Source organism: Symphalangus syndactylus, chromosome Y (genome assembly GCF_028878055.3).
Source record: "Symphalangus syndactylus isolate Jambi chromosome Y, NHGRI_mSymSyn1-v2.1_pri, whole genome shotgun sequence".
NCBI lineage: Eukaryota > Metazoa > Chordata > Mammalia > Primates > Hylobatidae > Symphalangus > Symphalangus syndactylus.
Window position 1 is genome coordinate 23456321 of NC_072448.2, and position 20898 is coordinate 23477218.

A 20898-nucleotide genomic window follows, 5' to 3' on the forward strand; every position below is an offset into this window, starting at 1 on the left:
CCTAATACTTTATTTTAAATATAACCTAACATTTAATTTTTTTTTTTTACTTCTCCCAAGTAATATTAGACTATATAACTGTTACTCTTCAGTTCTCTTCTGACCTATAAAATTTTGCGCATGTTTTTAAAGCTTTTTGCTCAACAAAATGGATGTTGTTTTTGTTTTCATTACTACATATAGATTTATCCACACATGATTTTTTCTTTTGATTATTTGCCATTCTGGCAACAATTTTCTTTGTTTCTGAAGTAAATTCTTTACAAATTTCTTAAAAAGCCCAGGCGCAATGGCTCACGCCTGTATCAGCACTTTGGGAGGCCAAGGCAGGTGGATCACGAGGTCAGGAGATCGAGACCATCCTGGCTAACAAGTGAAACCCCGTCTCTATTAAAAATACAAAAAATTTGCTGGGCATGGTGGCGGGCACCTGTAGTCCCAGCTACTAGGGAGGCTGAGGTGGAAGAGTGGCATGAACTTGGGAGGCAGAGCTTGCAGTGAGCTGAGATCGCACCACTGTAGTCCAGCCTGGGTGACAGAGCAAGTCTCTGCCTAGAAAAAAAAAAGAAATTTATTGAACAGAGGTATTTGTGAATTTTTATTCTTATAAAGGTATATATACAAATGTGGTTTGAGAATTGTCTTTTCTCAGTACATTAGAAATCTGTTTTGGTTTTTGACAAGTCAATTCTGAATCTTACATTAATTTGTAATAGTGTATTCTGTTTTTTCTATTTGACTGCTGTAATATCTCTTTGTTTTAGTGTCTTGCAAGTTTTCTTGATGTGTGGAATGTGACCTTTTTACTTAATATTTCTGGGAATAGATAGGAATTCTCAAACTTGAGAATTCAGCTTTTACCACTTCTGAAAAATTCTTGGTCATCAACTTTTACAGTCTGCAATTTATTTCTCCCATTAGCTAGAACCTTACTATTCTAGTCTCTTCTATATGTTTCTTCACCTGTCTTTCATTTTTTTTATTCTTTCGCTACTATTGTCTTTTAAGTAACTTAAAACAACTTAAAAATGCACCAGTTTTTAAAATACCTCATCTATTAAACAACTTAGTTTATAATTTTTAATGTTACATTTTATCTTTAGAATGTCTGATTATTTTTCAGACCTTCCTAGTTAATATTGAAAACTTTTTTCTGCTTCATACTACTTTTATCCTCTTATTTAAACTGATTTTATCTTCAACACCTAGTTATTATAGCATATTCTGAGAACTAATTATAGCTTGATGTTTTCTCAACAAATTTTTACTCGTTTTACAACCCCCCCCCCCATATTTTATGGCTTTGATGTAATTAGTGTTTTTTGTTGCTGTTGTTTTTGTTTTCTGATGAACTTGTATTTCTTTGAACAACATATATGGGAATTTTTTCAGAAACCTAGATTTTAATGTCCAGCTACAGAATAGAATATTTCTGTTAAATGTCAAGGATTCTCCTAAGACGATAAAAAATTTTTAGCTTCGCATTCCAAAGTAAATATGAATAGTTGTGTTTTTAAGTAAATATGAATTCTTGTGTGGATGGCTGACAGATAAGAACTCTTAGGAGTATCTTTCCTTTTCTTGTGGAGGCAGTACCAAGATAGGGAAAGTATTTAATATCTATTTCTTCAGGGTGTTTTTCACTTCCTTCAGTTTTACAGCTAAAAGGATAATACAACTGTCATGTTTTAAGTTAAAGATCCTAATATGACCTTTGGAAGCTCCAAATTTTGTCTTTTATGGGGACCCAGATTGTCATCAGTTTCAGAACTTTAATTTGTACATGTTATTTCTTAGTTTTATTCTCTGAAGATTTTCCTTATTTTCTAAGCAGCTGAGCCAAAACATTTAAAAAATACATTTTCTTATCTAGCATGTTGAGGCACTTTGTGATTCCTCTGAACATCTAACCACAATGTAATTGAAAATTGAAGTTGTATGTATTAAACTTGTAGTTCAGAAGTTTTTGAAACTATTGTTTTATAATACTTCAGATAAGTAGAATCATATAATTTTCTTAGTTTGTATATTTAGCTTTTTTTTGGAATTTTTTTTCAGATATATACCTGTCATGTTAATTATTTCAAATAATAAACATTGAACATGATACTTTTATCAAAAGAAATATAATACGGCCTTTTATTTGATCAAAAATTCTATTATTCTGTAGTTTATTTTTTAATTATACGTTAAGTTCTGGGTGCATGTGCAGAACGTGCAGGTTTTTTACATAGGTATACATGTGCCATGGTGGTTTGCTGCACCCATCAATCCATGATCTACCTATCTTAGGTATTTTCCCTAATGTTGTCCCTCCCCTAGCCCCCCGGCCCTGACAGGCAGATGTTTCCTGCCCTATGTCCATGTGTTCTCATTGTTTAACTCCCACTTAGGAGTGAGAACATACGGTGTTTGGTCTTCTCTGTTGTTGTGTTAGTTTGCTGAGAATGCGATTTCCAGCTTCATCCATGTCCGTGCAAAGGTCATGAACTCATTCTTTTTCATGACTGCATAGTATTCCATGGTGTATATGTGCCACATTTTTTTAATCCAGTCTATCATTGACAGACATTTGGGTTGGTTCCCAGTCTTTGCTATTGTGAACAGTGCTGCATTAAACATACATTTGCATGTGGCTTTATAGTAGAATGATTTATAATGCTCTGGGTGTATACCCAGTAATGGGATTGCTGGGTCAAATGATATTTCTAGTTCTAGATCCTTGAGGAATTGCCACATTGTCTTCCACAATGGTTGAACTAATTTATACTCCTACCAACAGTGTAAAAGTGTTCTGTTTGTCCACATCCTCTCCAGCATCTGTTTCCTGACTTTTTAATGATTGCCATTATAACTGGTGTGAGATGGCATCTTGTTGTGATTTTGATTTGCATTTCTCTAATGACCATTGATGATTACCTTTTTTTTAATATATTTGTTGGCTGTATAAATGTCTTCTTTTGAGAAGTGTCTGTTCATATCTTTCGGTCACTTTTTCATGGTTCTTTTTTTCTTGTAAAGTTGTTTAAGTTCTTTGTAGATTCTCAATATTAGCCCTTTGTCGGATGGATAGATCGCAAAAATTTTCTCCTATTCTGTAGGTTCCTGGCCTGTCACCCTGATGATAGTTTCTTTTGCTGTGCGGAAGCTCTTTAGTTTAATTAGATCCCATTTGTTAATTTTGGCTTTTGTTGCCATTGTTTTTGTTGTTTTAGACATGAAGTCTTTGTCCATGCTTATGTCCTGAATGGTATTGCCTAGGTTTTCTTCTAGGGTTTTTATGGTTTTAGGTCTTAATGTTTAAGTCTTTAATCCATCTTGAGTTAATTTTTGTATAAGGTGTAAGGAAGGGATCCAGTTTTAGCTTTCTGCATGTGGCTAGCCAGTTTTCCCAACACCATTTATTAAACCCATTGCTTGTTTGTGTCAGGTGTATTAAATATCAGATGGTTGTAGATGAGTGGTGTTATTTCTGAGGCCGCTCATTGGTTCAGTTGGTCTATATATCTGTTTTGGTACCAATACCATGCTGTTTTTCTTGCTGTAGCCTTGTACTATAGTTTGAAGTCAGTAGTGTGATGCTTCCAGCTTTGTTCTTTTGGCTTAGGATTGTCTGTTGGCAATGTGGGCTCTTTTTTGGTTCTGTATGAAATTGAAAGTAGTTTGTTCCAGTTTTGTGAAGAAAGTCAATGGTAGCTTGATGGGTATGGCATTGAATCTTTAAGTTACTTTGAGCAGTATGGCCATTTTCACGATATTGATTCTTCCTATTCATGAGCATGGAATGTTTTTCCATTTGTTTTTGTCCTCTCTGGTTTCCTTGAGCAGTGGTTTGTAGTCCTCCTTGAGTAGGTCTTCATATCCCTTGTAAGTTGTATTCATAGGTATTTTATTCTCTTTGTAGCAATAGTGAATGGGAGTTCACTCATGATTTGGCTCTTTGTCTGTTATTGGTGTACAGGGATGCTTGTGATTTTGGCACATTGATTTTGTATCCTGATAAAGTAGTTTATCAGCTTAAGGAGATTTTGGGCTGAGACGATGGGGTTTTCTAAATATACAACCATGTCATCTGCAGAGACAATTTGACTTCCTCTTTTCCTAATTGAATATCCTTTATTTCTTTCTCTTGACTGATTGCCCTGGCCAGAACTTCCAATACTATGTTGAATAAGAGTGCTGAGAGAGGGCAACCTTGTCTTGTGCCAGTTTTCAAAAGGAATGCTTCCAGTTTTTGCCCATTCAGTATGACACTGGCTGCGGGTTTGTCATAAATAGCTGTTATTATTTTGAGACAGTGTTCCATCAATACCTAATTTATTGAGAATTTTTAGCAGGAAGGACTGTTGAATTATTTTGAAGGCCTTTTCTGAATCTATTGAGATAATCATGTGGTTTTTGTCATTAGTTCTGCTTATGTAATGGATTGTGTTTATTGATTTGTGTGTGTTGAACCAGTCTTGTATCCCAGGGATGAAGCTGACTTGATCATGGTGGATAAGCTTTTATTTTAAGTTCAGGGGTACAAGTGTAGTTTTATTACATAGGTAAACTTGTGTCACGGGGATTTGTTGTACAGATTATTTTATCACCCAGATATTAAGCCTAGTACCCATTAGTTATTTTTCCTGATCCTGTCTCTCCCCACACCCTCCAAACTCCAAAAGTCCCCTATGTGTCTGCATATTCTTTCATCATTTAGCCCCTACTCATAAGAGAGAACATGCAGTATTTGGTTTTCTGTTCCTGTATTACTTGCTAAGGATAATGGCCTCCAGCTCCATCCATGTCTTAGCAAAGGACATGATCTATTTATATGCTTGTTGGCCACTTGTATATATTTTAAGAGGAGTGTCTACTGATGTCCTTTGCCCATTTTTAATAGAGTGATTGTTTTTTGTTTGTTGATTTGTATGTTTGCTATAGATTGTGAATATCAGGCCTTTATCAGATGTATAGCAAATATCTTCACCATTCTATAGGTTGTTTATTCTGTTGACAGTTTCTTTTGCTGTGGGAAGCTATTTCACTTAATTAGGTCCCACTTACCTATTTTTGTTGCATTTGCTCTTGGGGGCTTAGCCAAAAATTATTTGCCAAGGCCACTGTCAAGAAGACTGTTTCCCTAGGATTACTGTAGTTTGAGGTTTTACATTTAAATAAATCTTGGTTCGTTCCAAGTTAATTTCTTTTGAGACATGATTTCGCTGTCACACATGCTGGCGTGCAGTAGCAGTCATGACTCACCTCATTGCAGCCTAGAACTTCTGGGCTCAAACATCCCTCACACTTCAGCCTCCCTAGTAGCTGGGAGCTACCACAAAAAAAGTTTTATAAAATAAGAAATTTTTACAGTTATTATTTTTTATATTAGTAGCTATTATGCTTTGCTAATATTTTTTAAATTTTTTTTAGAGACAAAGTCTCACTGTGTTGACCAGGCTGATCTGAAGCTTCTGGGCTCAAGCAGTCCTCCTACCTTGGCCTCCCAAAGTGTTGGGATTACAGGTATAAGCCATCATACCTGGCCTTGAGTTAATTTTTGCACATGGTGAAGTATAGGTGTCCATCTTCAGTCTTCAGCATGTGGGTAGCCAGTTACTCCAGCACCATTTATTGAATAGGAAGCCCTTTCCCATTACTTATTTTTGTTGGCCTTGTCAAATAACAGATGGTAGTATGTGTCTGGCTTTATTTCTGAGTTTTCTGTTCTGTTCCATTGGTCTTTTTGTTGGTCTTTGTTACAGTACCGTGCTGTTTTGGTTACTGTCGCTTCATATTATAGTTCAAAATTTGGGTAGAGTGATGTCTACATCTTTGTCTTTTGGCTTAGGTTTGCTTGGCTAGTTGGTGCCCTTTTTTTAAGTTCCAAATAAATTTTAGAATTTTTTTCAACTTCTGTGAAGAATGATGTTGACGGTTTGGTAGAAATAGCATTGAATCTGTAAATTGCTTTGGGTGGTATGGCCATTTTAATTATATTGATTCTTTTCAATATATGGGCATGGAATGGTTTTCCATTTACCTGTGTTATCTCTGATCTTTTTTAGCAGTGTTTTCTGGATTTCCTTGTAGAGCTTTTTCACCTACTTGGTTAGCTGTATTCCATAGTATTTCATTTTCTTTATCTTCTGCTCATTTTTAATTAGTTTGTTTTTTCCTATTGTATTCAGTTTCTTACGTTTTGGATATTAACCTTTTATCAGATGCATAGTTTGCAAATACATTCTTCCATTCTGTAGGTCGTTGCCTTATTCTGTTGATGTTTCCTTCATTGTGCAGAAGCTTTTTAGCTTAATGTAATACCATTTGTCTGTTTTTGCTTTTGTTGGTTATGCTTTTGAGGTCTTAATCCAGAAAATTCTTGCCAAGGTCAATGTCGTGGAGCTTTCCTCTTATGTCTTCTTTTAGTACTTTGATAATTTTGGATTTTACATATAAGTTTTTACTTCCTTTGGGGTTGGTTTTTGTACATGGTGAAAGATAGGGGTCAAGTTTCATCCTTTTGCATGTGGATATCCAGATTTTCCAACAACAGATACTGAAGAGACTTTCCTTTCCTCCCTGTGTGTTCTTGGTGTCTTTGTGGAACTTCTGTTGGCTGAAAGTGCAGAGATTTATTTCTGGGCTATTATTCTCCATGGAGCTGTGTGTTTTGTTTTTAATGGCAATACTAAGCCCTTTTAGTTACTGTAGCTTTGTGATATAGTAAATTAGTGTGAATGCTCTCAGCTTTTTTGTTTGTTGGTTTTGTTTCACATACTGCTTTGGGTATTTTGAGTCTTTGGGGTTCCATATCAATTTAAGGGTTGCTTTTTCGAAAATTTCTGTGAAGGATGCTGTTATTTTTGATGGATTAAATTGAATCTAGATCAGTTTGGATAGTATGGACATTTTGGCAATATTCTTCTGGTCTGTGAGGACAAGGTATCTTAAAATTTGTGTCTTCTTCAGTTTACTTCATCATTATTTATATGGTTTTCAGTGTAGTGATTTTTTACCTCCTTAAATTTATTGCTAGAGATTTTTTTCAACTGTTACAAATGGAATTTTTATTTTTTTCAGATAATTTTCTACTAATGTATGGAAACACCACTGATTTTTGTATTTATTTTGTATCCTGCAAATTTACAGAATTTGTTAGTTCTAACACCATTTTTATGGAGGCCTTAACATCCTCTTAAAAAGAAGTGTTTTCATTAAGACTTTCTTATAAATCTTCAAACAAGGATAACATAAATTTTTCTTTTCCAATTTGAATGCCTTTTTAATTTCTTTTCCTGCCTCATTGCTCTGGCTGGGACCTCTGGCACTATGTTAGTTGACAGTGGCAAAACAGGGCATTATTTTTGAGTTTACAACATGGACCTCTTGAATGACCGGGAATACCAGAGGCAGCATGTTCTAAGACACAGTTGTCTTCTTATGTATGTTTTGCTCAGTTTGCCTCTCCTCACCCTATCCTACTCCCTACTCACTCTGGCAAATCTCTTACCCAACAGGAGTATGCGACCAGTGGTTGGAACCTGAATGTGATGCCGGTGCTAGATCAGTCTGTTCTCTGTCACATCAATGCGGACATCTCAGGCATGAAGGTGCCCTGGCTGTACGTGGGCATGGTTTTCTCAGCATTTTGTTGGCATATTGAGGATCACTGGAGTTACTCTATTAACTATCTGCATTGGTGAGCATGACCCCAATGGCTGGGTTGGATATCAAGACTGCCCTCATATGCAAGGATGTATATAGACTTGACGTGTCTTCTCTGCGCGTGAGCAGGGGTGAGCCGAAGACCTGGTATGGTGTACCCTCCCTGGCAGCAGAGCATTTGGAGGAGGTGATGAAGAGGCTGACACCTGAGCTGTTTGATAGCCAGCCTGATCTCCTACACCAGCTTGTCACTCTCATGAATCCCAACACTTTGATGTCCCATGGTGTGCCAGTGAGTACCAAGGATCAAAACAATTTTAATTTTCTTCCCTGGGGTGAGAAGGGAATGAGAAAGAACTTAGTTTTGGAAGAAATAAAACCATATCCATTTTGCTATGGAGATTAGGCTTAGCATCACACCTCATTGCCTTCCCTTGCTGACATCAAGTTGCAGATCAGTACCATTAGCTGGGACACTTAAGAGAACAAGTAAAAGAGAGATTAGATAATTACTTAACAGAATAGGAATTAAAACTTGGACCCTGGCCTTTTTATCTGCCTCCTAGTCTAGGATTGGTTTTCTCAATATTTCTGAATATAATTCTTACTTTGCAAAACCCACATGGGGGTGAGGGACTGGTTTCAGACTTTGGAGTATTTCTAGGATTGAATTATATCTGCTCATTTTGCTAACGAATAAACTAGCAATGTGTATGTGATACATGGACTGGGTCACTGTCTTGTAACATGCTATGCCTTTTCTCCTTTGAAATTCTGTAAGCTTTGAGTTAACTGCTTTATAAGCTTTTATAACTTTCCTGGCCATCTTCCTCAGTTTTTTCATCTCAATGAAATGTGCTTCATGTCTCCAAAGGCCTTCTTCGTTTCCTGACATTTTATACGTTTTATGAATTCTAACTTGTAGCTTTCTTTTTTATCCAGTATTCCTCTTGTCTCATAAGAAAAAGATATTGATGATAATGAGCTCATCAAGCAATCTAATTACACCATTTGTCTTGCTTTCTGATTCTAGTTCTGAACTAACTATATTTTTTGTCTCTCTTGTGTTGTATATGTAATACTGACTTTTATATATTTTGTTTATAGTTGCCTTTCCCAGGGATATTACTTTCTTTATATAGCTCTGAACTACTCAGTAATATCCTTTCGTGTCAGCCTGAAGGAGTCCCTCTGTATTCCCTGTAGGCACGTCTTCTGAAGACATAATTCCACAATTTTTAATTCTCTATCAATTTATTTAATTTTTTTCCCATTGCATGACTTTAAACGTGTCATCCAACTGGCTTCTGGCCTCTGTTATTTCTAATGAGAAATCTATTGATAATTCTGTTTAACATCCATTATATTTGAAGAATCATGTCTGTCATGCTGCTTTCAAACTCCATCTTGGTGTCTTACCTTTTGATGGTTCGACTGTATTGTGTCTCCTGAAGTTTATCTAGTTGGAGTGCACTGAGCTTCTTGGTTGTAGACTTTCAGGGCTATCTACAAATTGGAAATTGTTTAAACGTTTTTGCTTCAACTGTTCTGCCTTTTTCTTTCTCTTATGAAATTCCCATTCTGCATATATGGGTGCACTTGATGGTGTTACACAGGTCTCTTAGGATCTGATTAATCTTCTTCTCTTTTTGTCCCCTGCTGATTTATTTCAATTGACATGTCTTAGAGTTTTCTGATTCTTTCTTCTGCCTGCTCAAAGCTCCCGTTGAAACCATCTTGTGAGTTTTTCGCTTTTGCTATGGGACTGAGAGCTTCGGAATTTTGACTTGTTTCATTTTTGTAATTTTAATGCCTTTCTTGGAACTCTATTTGGAGGGACATTATTCTCCTGATATCCGCTGGTCCTTTGCGCGTTGCTTCTTAAGGCATTTAAGCCTGTTTAAGAGAGTTGATAGACTTTAGTAAGTAAGTAAGCCTGGGCTGAGATTTTTTTTCTTTTAACCGAAGGGCTATATTTCTGCTGTCTTTGTATGCCTGCTAATGTTTTAAACTGAACACTTTTCAGAGTATTGCTTCAACTCTGAAAATCGTGTTATCCCCCTTGTCTTCTCAGAAAATTTGTTGTTGCTTTTATGTACAACAGTTGTTGTTTGGTTAGTAAATTTTCTGAACTAGTATTTTTGGGGGATATGTTTTAAAGGTGAAATTCACATAACACAAAACGAACTATCTTAAACTGAACAATTTGGTCTCATTTAGTATATTCACAGTGTTGTGCAACCACCATGTCTACTTACTTCTGAAACATTTTTATTACTCCAGAAAAGTCTGAAAACAATGAAGTTATTTCTCATTCACCCCTGCTTCTAACCTTGGACCACAGGTTTACTTTCCGTTTCTATGAATTTATTCTGCATATTTTTTTTTTTTTTTTTTTTTTTTTTTTTGGAGACGGAGTCTCGCTCTGTCGCCCAGGCTGGAGTGTAGTGGCGCGATCTCGGCTCACTGCAAGTTCCGCCTCCCGGGTTCACGCCATTCTCCTGCCTCAGCCTCTCTGAGTAGCTGGGACTACAGGCGCCCACCACCACTCTAATTTTTTTGTATTTTTAGTAGAGACGGGGTTTCACCGTAGTCTCGATCTCCTGACCTCATGATCCACCCGCCTCGGCCTCCCAAAGTGCTGGGATTCCAAGCATGAGCCACCGCGCCCGGCCATATTCTGCATATTTCTTAGAAATGGAATCATACAATATGTGATCTTTTGTATCTGATTTCTCAAAGCTTATCTGTGCTATGGCATGTGTCAGAGTTTTATTCCTTTTCCATGGCTGAATAATATTGCATTGTATGAACAGACCACATTATACTTACCCATGGGTCTGTTAAAGCACATTTGTGTTGTTTCCACCACTTAGCTATTGTGAATATTTCTACTGTGAACATCTGTGTGCAAATATTTGTTCAAGTTCTTTCTTTCAGAGAAGTGGTATTGGACAGTCATACGGTAGTTCTCTGTTTTAACTTTTTGAGGAACTTAGATACTGTTTTCCATAGCAGTTTCATAGCCATTTTGCATTCTTACCAGCCATGCTCAAGGGTTCTAATGTGTCTACATTCTTGCCAACACTGTTATTTTCTGCCTCTTTTTGTATGGCAAGAAATAGTATCTTGTGTGGCAAAAAATAGTGTTCTGTGATTTTGATTTGCGTTTTCCTAACAACTAAAGATGGTGAGCAATTCTTTGTATACGTGAGTGATCTTTTAATTTTATATTCTTTTTCTGCTTTCTGTTAGCCTGTTGGTCATCTACCAACCTAAGAAACTCTTAAGCCAAAATAATAATGATAATAACTAGTAATAGTATTAACCACCCAGTCTTTACAGATTGTGTCTGATTGGTGAAACTTTTTCAGGGCTGTTTTAAAAAGTGTTTTAGACTCCACCTTCTGCTTAGGAAGAGCATGAAAGTCAGACAGAGGTGAACTGAGGGTCTTAGATCTTTTCTGAGCATGCATCTTGCCCTGGATGTTTAATGTGGCTTTCTCAGTTCTCAAATACTATGTGGAACCTTTTTCAGAGTCCCTTTTTCCCCAAATCTCTCTTTCTCTAGCATTTGCCTCCCAGGCACTTAAAATTATCTGTTTGTTTTTCTAGTGTCTCTCTCTCTCTCTCTCTCCCTCCTCCCCATCCCCACCACCCCATTTTAAAGACAGAGATGACTGTGACTAATACGTTTGCTCTTTTATACTTTCCAAAAACACAGCCTGGGAAGTCTCCTCTCTTCTGAGCGAACTGTCAGGCAGGTGAAAGAAAATCAGGCCCTTGAGGTAGTCCTCCGGGAAGCCACCAGACAGGTCAAAACATACCACCTTAATTCTTCGGGAAGAAGGTTCACATCATGGTTCCTGGCACCAATCAGCTGCACCAGCATCTCAGGTTGCTTTCCCACAGTAGCTGCTGACATAGGAGTTGGTGGAAGTGTGTATGCAGGGAATTCTTTTTTTTTTTTTTTTTTTTTTTTTTTTTTTTTTTTTTTTTTTTTTTTTTTTTTTTAATTACACTGCTCTGAACATCTCAGCACTAGATCATTGTTTGAGTAGAGGGACAAAATTGTGGAGTTTCCAACTTCATCATTTTTGGTGACTTAATTCTATGACTTTAAAAATTTACATTTCTTTGATTATGGAAGGAAACAATCTTTTCACTTGTTTGTGGACCCCTCTATATATATTTGTTTCTTGAATTACACATGTTTTGAGTACTTTTCTATGAATACCAATTTTTTTTTTTTTTTTTTTTTGAAATGGAGTTTCACTCTTATTGCCCAGGCTGGAATGCAATGGCACGATCTCAGTTCACCACAACCTCCACCTCACAGGTTTAAGCAATGCTCTCGCCTCAGCCTCCCAAGTAGCTTAGATTACAGGCACACTCAACCACACCCAGCTAATTTTTTTTGTATTTTTAGTAGAGACGGGGTTTCACCATGTGGGTTAGGCTGGTCTGGAACTCCTGACCTCGTTATCCGTCCGCCTCGGCTTCCCAAAGTGCTGGGATTACAGGCATGAGCCATCATGCCCGGCCTGAATACCACTTTTAAACTTCACAATCTCATTTTTCTTTAGGACACGTAATTGAAGATAGAGCCTTTCCACTCTTCCTACATCCATTACAGCATCTAGAGACATCTTTGAGTTCACATCTGGCCCATTAGTTCTGACCCACACCTCTTTCTGTTTTTTTCTGCTTTAGGTTGTCCGCACAAACCAGTGTGCAGGGGAATTTGTCATCACTTTTCCTCGTGCTTACCACAGTGGTTTTAACCAAGGCTACAATTTCGCTGAAGCTGTCAACTTTTGCACTGCTGACTGGGTGAGTGAGCATGCAATGGGCCTGCAGGTAGAAAGTATAAAGAATATGGGTAAGGATTATTGTGGAGAAGCTAAGCATTGTGATCTCCAGATAGCCACACACAATCTTGAACGCACTTGCAGCTACCTGCTGGACGCCAGTGCATTGAACACTATCGCCGGCTCCGGCGCTATTGTGTCTTCTCCCACGAGGAGCTCATCTGCAAGATGGCTGCCTTCCCAGAGACGTTGGATCTCAATCTAGCAGTAGCTGTGCACAAGGAGATGTTCATTATGGTTCAGGAGGAGCGACGTCTACGAAAGGCCCTTTTGGAGAAGGTGGGTGGTCAAGAACAGAGCTTAGGGATTTAGTCACATACATTACGTTACGGAGACACAGACCAACATTGAGTAACCACTGTGTGCCTTATCTTTAAGTCATGCATTTTGAAATGTAAAGACAGAGTCTGTATGTGTTTATATTTTTTCTTCCAATTTCTCTGCAGCTATCCTTACAAGGTTGAGTCCACATCAGGGCTCAGTGTTGGCTGAGGTGGGGTGTCCACAACCCTACTCCTAGTCTTTACAGTATATGTGGGTTGAACACCCCCAGGGCGTCACGGAGGCTGAGCGAGAGGCTTTTGAGCTGCTCCCAGATGATGAACGCCAGTGTATCAAGTGCAAGACTACATGCTTCTTGTCAGCCCTGGCCTGCTACGACTGCCCAGATGGCCTTGTATGCCTTTCCCACATCAACGACCTCTGCAAGTGCTCTAGTAGCCGACAGTACTTACGGTGAGCATGGGAACACTGTGGGGACGTGGAGGAGGTTACAGAGCTGGGCCAGATGTGTACCCTTCCCGGCTTTCTTCCTCTAGGTATCGGTACACCTTGGATGAGCTCCCCACCATGCTGCATAAACTGAAGATTCGGGCTGAGTCTTTTGACGCCTGGGCCAACAAAGTGCGAGTGGCCTTGGAGGTGGAGGATGGTCGTAAGCGCAGTGAGTGACGGGAAATGGAGGGAACCCTTGCGTAAGCCTTATTTCTTTCTTTTAGATATTCTCAACCTTCCTTTTCTGCTAACACTGCCTACCTGTTGCAACTTACAATCTCTCTAGGCTTTGAAGAGCTAAGGGCCCTGGAGTCTGAGGCTCGTGAGAGGAGGTTTCCTAATAGTGAGCTACTTCAGCGACTGAAGAACTGCCTGAGTGAGGTGGAGGCTTGTATTTCTCAAGTCCTGGGGCTGGTCAGTGGTCAGGTGGCCAGGTACGTGAGAGGAGAAGGCAAAGAAGGGTGTCAGTGTGTGAAAATGAGTAACAAAAATGAGTAGACTAGAAACACACAATCCTGTTCGAGGCTAAGGCAGGAGAATTACTGAACCCAGGAGGCAGAGGTTGCAGTGAGCCGAGATGGTGTCATTGCACTCCAGCCTGGGCAGCAAGAGCAAAACTCCATCTCAAAACAACAATAGCAAAAAAAAAAAAAAAAAAAGCAGCACAGACTCAGATTTTACTGAGAAAGAGTAGATAACACATGGACAAAAAACAGTATAATATGAACTAAAATTTACTGAACTAAAGAATTTCTAACAAAAGAATGTGGCAATAAGATATAAATATATACTAGCAAATTGCAGTGTTTTCCTACTTCTTAGGAAATCTCGTAGCATTATGCAGACATCAGAATTTCCACAAAATTTACTTTTGGCTGTGTAGTTAGGTAAAACTTTTGAGGTTAAAATAATCCTATTAATTTATTTAACTGTTAGTTTCCAAATGTGTAAGACAATAGATACGTATACTTTTTAGATTGAAAAATCAAGTAAATGATTATGTACAGTCAGGCATCACTTAATGGTGGAGATGTGTTAGGAGAAAAGCGTCATTAGGCGGTTTTGTCATTGTTGCATATGCACCGTCTACTTACATAAACCTGGATGCTGCGACCTCCTACACACCTAGGCTGTGTGGTAGAGCCTGTTGTTCCTAGGCTGCAAACCTGCACAGCGTGATACTGTACTGAATATTGTCAGCTGTAACACCATGGCGAGTATTTGTGTATCAAAATACGCAAACGTAGAATTACTACAATAAAATAATTGTGGAAGACATAAAATATGGGGCACTTACTGTGAATGAAACTTGCAGGACAGGAAGTTTCTCTGGGTGAGGAACTGCCTAGTAAGAGAATGTGAAGACCTTGGACATGACTGTACACTACTGTAGACCTAATAAACACTCAACACTTTGGCTATGTTAAATTTATGTAAAGGTATCTTAAAAAAAGATGGTAAATTAGCCTCAGGTACTGTAAATTTTTAAAACTTTTTTTCAGGGTAGATGTGCAGGTTTGTTATATAAGTACACTTGTGTCATGGGGGTTTCTTAACACCATTTACATGGGGGTATTATCACCCAGGTATTAAGTCCAGTACCCCTTAGTTATTTCTCCTGATCCTCTCCCTCCTCCTACCTTCCACCCTCTGATAGTCCCCAGTATGTGCTGTTCCCTCTATGCGTGTGTCATGTGTTCTCATCATTTAGCTTCCACATATTAGTGAGAACATGTGGTATTTGATTTTCTCTTCCTATGTTAGTTTGCTAAGGATAATGGCCTCCAAGCTCCATCCATGTTTCTTCAAAGGGCATGATCCCGTTCTTGTAATATCTGCATTGTAATTCCATGGTGTATATTTACCACTTTTTCTTTATCCAGTCTATCATTAATGGCCATTTAGGTTGATTTCATGTCTTTGCTTTTGTGAATGGTGCTGCAGTGAACAAAACATGTGCATATGTCTTCATGATAGAACAATTTATATACCTTTGGGTATATACCCAGTAATGGGTTAGCTGGGTCAAATGGTATTTCTGCCTCTAGATCTCTGAGGAATTGCCACACTATCTTCTATAACGGTTGAATTAATTTTACACCACCGCCAACCCTATATAGCAGTTACTTTTTCTCCGCCACCTCACCAACACCTACTATTTCCTGACTTTTTCATAATTGCCATTCTGACAGGTGTTATCAGGTGGTACCTCACTGTGGCTTTGTTTTGCATTTCTGTAATGATCACTGATGCTGAGCTTTTTTTCTTATATCTGTTGGCTGCATGTATGTCTCCGTTTGAAAAGTGTCTGTTTGTGTCCTTTGCCCACTTTGTAATGGGGTCGTTTTCTTCTTGTAAATTTGATTAGGTTCCTTTATAGATGCTGGGTATTAGACCCTTGTCAGATGTATAATTTGCAAAAACTTTCTCCCATTCTGTAGGTTGTCTGTTTACCCTGTGTGTAGACAGTTTATTTGTGCAGGAGCTCTTTAATTAGGACTCGTGTCAATTTTTGCTTTTGCCCCAGTTGCTTTTGGTGTCTTCATCGTGAAATCTTTGCCCATGCCTGTGTCCGGTTATCTTCCAGGGCATTTATGGTTTCAGGTTTTAAATTTATGTCTTTAATCCATCTTGAACTGATTTTTCTTTCAGTTTTCTGCATATGGCTCAGCCAGATTTCTCAACAAGATTTACTGAATAGGGAGTCCTTTCCCCATTGCTTTTTTTTGTCAGCTTTGTCAAAGATCAGATGGTTGTAGGTATGCAGCCTCATTTCTGGGCTTTCTATCGTGTTTCATTGGTTTATGAGTCTGTTTTTGTAAATTGTTTATTTCATGAACATTTAATTTCTATTTGAATGTTTTACTCTTTTCTAATAACAGTTAGCTTAAAACACAAATGCATCATAGAGTTGTACAAAATATTTTCTTTCCTCGTATTGTCATTCTGTAAACTTTTCTGTGTAAACAATTTTTAGGTTTGTTTTCCATTTTAAACATTTTTATTAAAATCTAAGATGTAAAGACACACATTGGCCTAGGCCTACACAGAGTCAGATTCTGAATGTCACCGTCTTCCCCCATCTATATCTTATTTTAGTGGAAGGTCTTGAGGGCACTGACACATGTAGAAAGGGATCTGTTAAGATAACCGTGCCTCTTCCTGGAATACTTCCTGAAATACTTTTGAGGCTGCCTGACAGTTAACTTTTGTTTATAGTAGGAGTATATTCTAAAATAATAGTTTAGAAAAATGTGGTGTCAAGCATTAACCAGTATATGGCTGTTTGTTATCAGCTATTATGTCATGCATGTGCTAGACGGACTCTTACATGATGGACAGCACAGTGGGTTGTTTACACCAGCATCACCACAGACATATGAGGAATGTGTTGCTACTTCACAACTGCTACGATGTCAGCAGGTGATAGGAATGTTTCAGTAGTGTTTTAATCTTACAGGCCCACTATCATATATGTGGTTTGTCATTGAAATGTCATATGGTGCATGGCAATGTTAAATCATGTATTTTTAAAAACTATTTAAGAAATAATAAAGCAATGTTAGTAGGAAGGAATTTTAGATAAACTATTTAAAAAAAATAAAGGTGTGTTAGTAGGAAGGAATTGTGGATAGAGAAGGGATTTTTTTGTCATTAGGTTTAAGGGTCAGAATAAAGGTATCGAGACTATAAAGCAAGGGTATACATTTGAACCAGTTTCTACCTGAGAATATAAGTAATTTTTTCAATAAACTTTAAGAAAACATAGATTTTGAAGTGGAGAAGTACATAGCAAAATGGATATTTTAAATGTATTATTTTGGGCCTATTTGGAGGATAGGTCCCACAGGATGTGGCATGGTCTGATTTAAATTAACTGATGAGAAAGCTTTTTAAATAGTCCATCACATAATTATTAGCCTAAGCTATAACTGAGATGCCAGATTGCCTTTTTGGCTTTTCTGTGCCACCTAGATACCCAGTGACCCATACTTACTCAGCTTAGTTTCTTGTGTTTTGTCTTCATTCTCATGTCTGTCATATTTTAGATACACATTATTTCAAATATTCTTTTTTTTTTGAGACGGAGTCTCACTCTGTCACCGTGGCTGGAGTGCAGTGGCATGATCTCAGCTCATTGCAAGCTCCACCTCCCGGGTTCAGGCCATTATCCTGCCTCAGCCTCCCAAGTAGCTGGGTCTAGAGGTGTGTGCCACCACACCCGGCTAATTTTTTTGTATTTTTAGTAGAGATGTGGTTTCACCATGTTAGCCAGGATGGTTTCGATCTCCTGACCTCGTGATCTGCCTGCCTTGGCCTCCCAAAGTGCTGGGATTACAGGCATGAGCCATCGCACCATTATTTCAGTATTTCCTACTTGTTCTTAACCTTTTTTCTCATTGCTGCCTCTCTTTAAAACATGGAAACTTAAAATTTTAGAATAAATTTCACTTTTATGGATAACTCCTTTCCCTATTCTGGTTCAAGAGAAATAAGGCTTTTCCAGATTGAACCCATGATACCTAAATAACATGCCTTGGGTTTCCATCTTAACCTGTCTCAAGTTTTCCTCATGCATTTAACTTCCTTGCCTCTTCAGTTTTCTTTGTCTTGTAGGCAGTTGGAACCAAAGAGTAAATCTTAGAAGTTGTCATCCTGTAGTACTGTTTGGCGTCTGACATAATGAACTCTCATTTCTTGTCTAGAATAATTATTCTGACCATACTTATCATCACTTAGCCCTCCTTCCTTCTTAATCCTTCCATTGCATTTGTACTTCAGTTTCTGGCTTAATAGATGTTTTGTCTCACTGTGAAAGCTACTACTTCTGAATCCTGTTGGCTATTTGTTTTTACATCTCTTCCACATTCTTTAACATTTAACTGGATGACTGATGAAAATATAACTTAAACTATCTGGGGGCCATTTCACATTTTTGTTTTCTCTTGCCACCTATTCATATTCATTTCTGTTCTTCTATCGAATGGTACTAGCCAGCGTGTACCATGGTGGCATGGTATTAGTAGCCATAGTGGTAGCAGATTAATACTGTTATGTTTTCTCAGGAAGCTGGACTCTCTCACTTTGACATCTGTGGTATCTGTAGTCTCTATTAACTGCTGTCAAACACCTACAGGTGTTTTTTCAAATCTTAACTTGTCAGTATCTCTGAACTTAGAAAAAACCCTTTGTGGGTGTTACTGAAATATGAAAGGGAAGGAAGTATGTTAAAAGTCTCAAATTGTTTGAAATGTGGCCTTACAAGGTGTTCCTTCTGGCTTCTACAGGATGGACACTCCACAGCTGACCTTGACTGAACTCCGGGTCCTTCTTGAGCAAATGGGCAGCCTACCCTGTGCCATGCATCAGATTGGGGATGTCAAGGTAAGGAGGGGCCTGGAAAGATGGAATTTTTGTTAACAGCAAATACTCAGGAAGTCCGACATGTCAGGAAAGCTTGAGAACCTAATTATTCTAAACATTCTTCTCATAATAACAGGTTCTTTCCTGGAAGTGGCAGAGATAAGTGTTCCCATACCATCTCTGTCTTTACAGTGTGCAAGGAAATATCCCTCCAGACTGAAATAATTAAAAACTCTAAACAGGGCCTACATAAGACACAGGCTCTTGGGAATGGGATGGAGAGGATTAATTGATTGATTGGTTGGTTGATTGATTGGTTTCCCTCCAGACACTAGAGTCTTAGAAAGCTTACTAGAGGGATAAGATTGTATTAAAGTAGGTTTGGAAAATTTTGGTAATTAAAGGAGAAAAATGTCATTCTAGGTAAACAGAGGGCCTTTGTTATTATCAAATAGATCATGTTTTAGGATGTGGTTGAGAATAAATGTTAAGCAATAGGAAATGCCTATAAGAGAATATGAGAAGTGGAGCAAATCTAGGTGGTTGAGTATTTCTGTGGCTAAAGAATCTGCATTTTATCCTATGTCCTTGCAGGATGTCCTGGAACAGGTGGAGGCCTATCAAGCTGAGGCTCGTGAGGCTCTGGCCACACTGCCCTCTAGTCCAGGGCTATTGCAGTCCCTGTTGGAGAGGGGGCAGCAGCTGGGTGTAGAAGTGCCTGAAGCCCATCAGCTTCAGCAGCAGGTGGAGCAGGCGCAATGGCTAGATGAAGTGAAGCAGGCCCTGGCCCCTTCTGCTCACAGGGGCTCTCTGGTCATCATGCGGGGGCTTTTGGTTATGGGTGCCAAGATAGCCTCCAGCCCTTCTGTGGACAAGGCCCGGGCTGAGCTGCAAGAACTGCTGACCATTGCAGAGCGCTGGGAAGAAAAGGCTCATTTCTGCCTGGAGGCAAGGTGGGGCATAGTCTGTCCCTGTCTGTATCTTGACTATAATCTTCAAAGTTTTGGGGTGACCCTAAGTATTTCTGTGGTGACCCTTGGGCAACAGACTCCCAGTTGGGCATCTACTAACCTCTGAAGGATTGGCATGGCATATCATGTAGTCCCATCTATATGACATGTCATGTTGATGTTTCACTGTTGTAAAGGCAACAATTGGGGAAATGTTCCTTGGATGACTTAGTTCTCAGGTGAATGGATGCAGCATGTGACTTACAAGAGACCTACGTACCCCCCTGCAATGTTAGAGAATTCCTTAGTGTGGCTTCCTTACTCTGTCGCTCACACTTTTTATTGCTTATGTTTTTAGCAAGGAAACCTAGGACTTAAAAAAGAGGCGTGTAAACCTGTAACATGTAATCATAGCTTTCTCTTTTCTTACAAATTTTAGGCAAAAACATCCACCAACCACATTGGAAGCCATAATTCGTGAGACAGAAAACATCCCTGTTCACCTGCCTAACATCCAGGCTCTCAAAGAAGCTCTGACTAAGGCACAAGCTTGGATTGCTGATGTGGATGAGATCCAAGTGAGGATCAGTATTTCTGCTTTACTACATCAGGCCAGCAGTTGGAAGAGAGACAGATATACTTTAGTTTTTACTCGGTTGGGTTGTGCTAGAAAGTGAAGGTGGGAAGTTGGAGGATTCCTTGAGGGACCTGAGCATGTCAGAATAGGAACCAAGGGAAGAGAAGCATGAATATGGGTGTAGAGCTAAGCAGAGACTATTGATATATAGAAGTGTACAGAGGAAGCAGGATACAACAGAGTCACTTGCGTATGTGGAATTTTTTTTCTGAGCCAATCGAAAGTAAGAGTTCTGAGAGAAAAGAGTTTCTATCACATTTTTCTGTTGCAGAAAACATCTCCAAATTTTCAGTCTTGTGATTATGCAGTATAATACCCAGTATTACTCAGGACAAATTTAGACACAATATTGTTGACATAATTTATATTTTCTTTCCCTTATTCCAGAATGGTGACCACTACCCCTGTCTGGATGACTTGGAGGGCCTGGTGGCTGTGGGCCGGGACCTGCCTGTGGGGCTGGAACAGCTGAGACAGCTAGAGCTGCAGGTATTGACAGCACATTCCTGGAGAGAGAAGGCCTCCAAGACCTTTCTCAAGAAGAATTCTTGCTACACACTGCTTGAGGTGAGGCCTGGGACCCTGACCCACAGCCTCTTCTGCATCTGGCCTGGCTGCTGTGGGATGGCGCATATAATGAGAACATAGATTT

General features: G+C 38.8%; 1 protein-coding gene and 2 long non-coding RNA genes across 13 annotated transcripts in view; 2 read left to right on the plus strand and 1 right to left on the minus strand.

The window, feature by feature from the left end:
* LOC134736085 (uncharacterized) overlaps positions 1 to 20898 on the plus strand; it is a 124117-nt gene that overhangs the window by 82705 nt on the left and 20514 nt on the right. The window lies entirely within an intron of this gene.
* Positions 1 to 20898, plus strand: part of KDM5D (lysine demethylase 5D) — a 40157-nt gene that overhangs the window by 16511 nt on the left and 2748 nt on the right. For all 10 annotated transcript variants that reach the window (XM_063635410.1, XM_055269546.2, XM_055269548.2 and 7 more), the window contains 11 exons: positions 7503 to 7684; positions 7780 to 7942; positions 12364 to 12483; positions 12606 to 12800; positions 13075 to 13256; positions 13340 to 13464; positions 13582 to 13729; positions 18584 to 18680; positions 19254 to 19612; positions 20049 to 20187; positions 20634 to 20813. In XM_063635410.1, the coding sequence (XP_063491480.1) occupies positions 7503 to 7684; positions 7780 to 7942; positions 12364 to 12483; positions 12606 to 12800; positions 13075 to 13256; positions 13340 to 13464; positions 13582 to 13729; positions 18584 to 18680; positions 19254 to 19612; positions 20049 to 20187; positions 20634 to 20813 (1890 nt within the window). The remainder of the gene's footprint in view (positions 1 to 7502; positions 7685 to 7779; positions 7943 to 12363; positions 12484 to 12605; positions 12801 to 13074; positions 13257 to 13339; positions 13465 to 13581; positions 13730 to 18583; positions 18681 to 19253; positions 19613 to 20048; positions 20188 to 20633; positions 20814 to 20898) is intronic.
* Positions 11606 to 20898, minus strand: part of LOC134736084 (uncharacterized) — a 107400-nt gene continuing 98107 nt past the window's right edge. For both annotated transcript variants that reach the window (XR_010119783.1, XR_010119784.1), the window contains exon 2: positions 11606 to 11671. This is a non-coding gene — a long non-coding RNA (uncharacterized lncRNA). The remainder of the gene's footprint in view (positions 11672 to 20898) is intronic.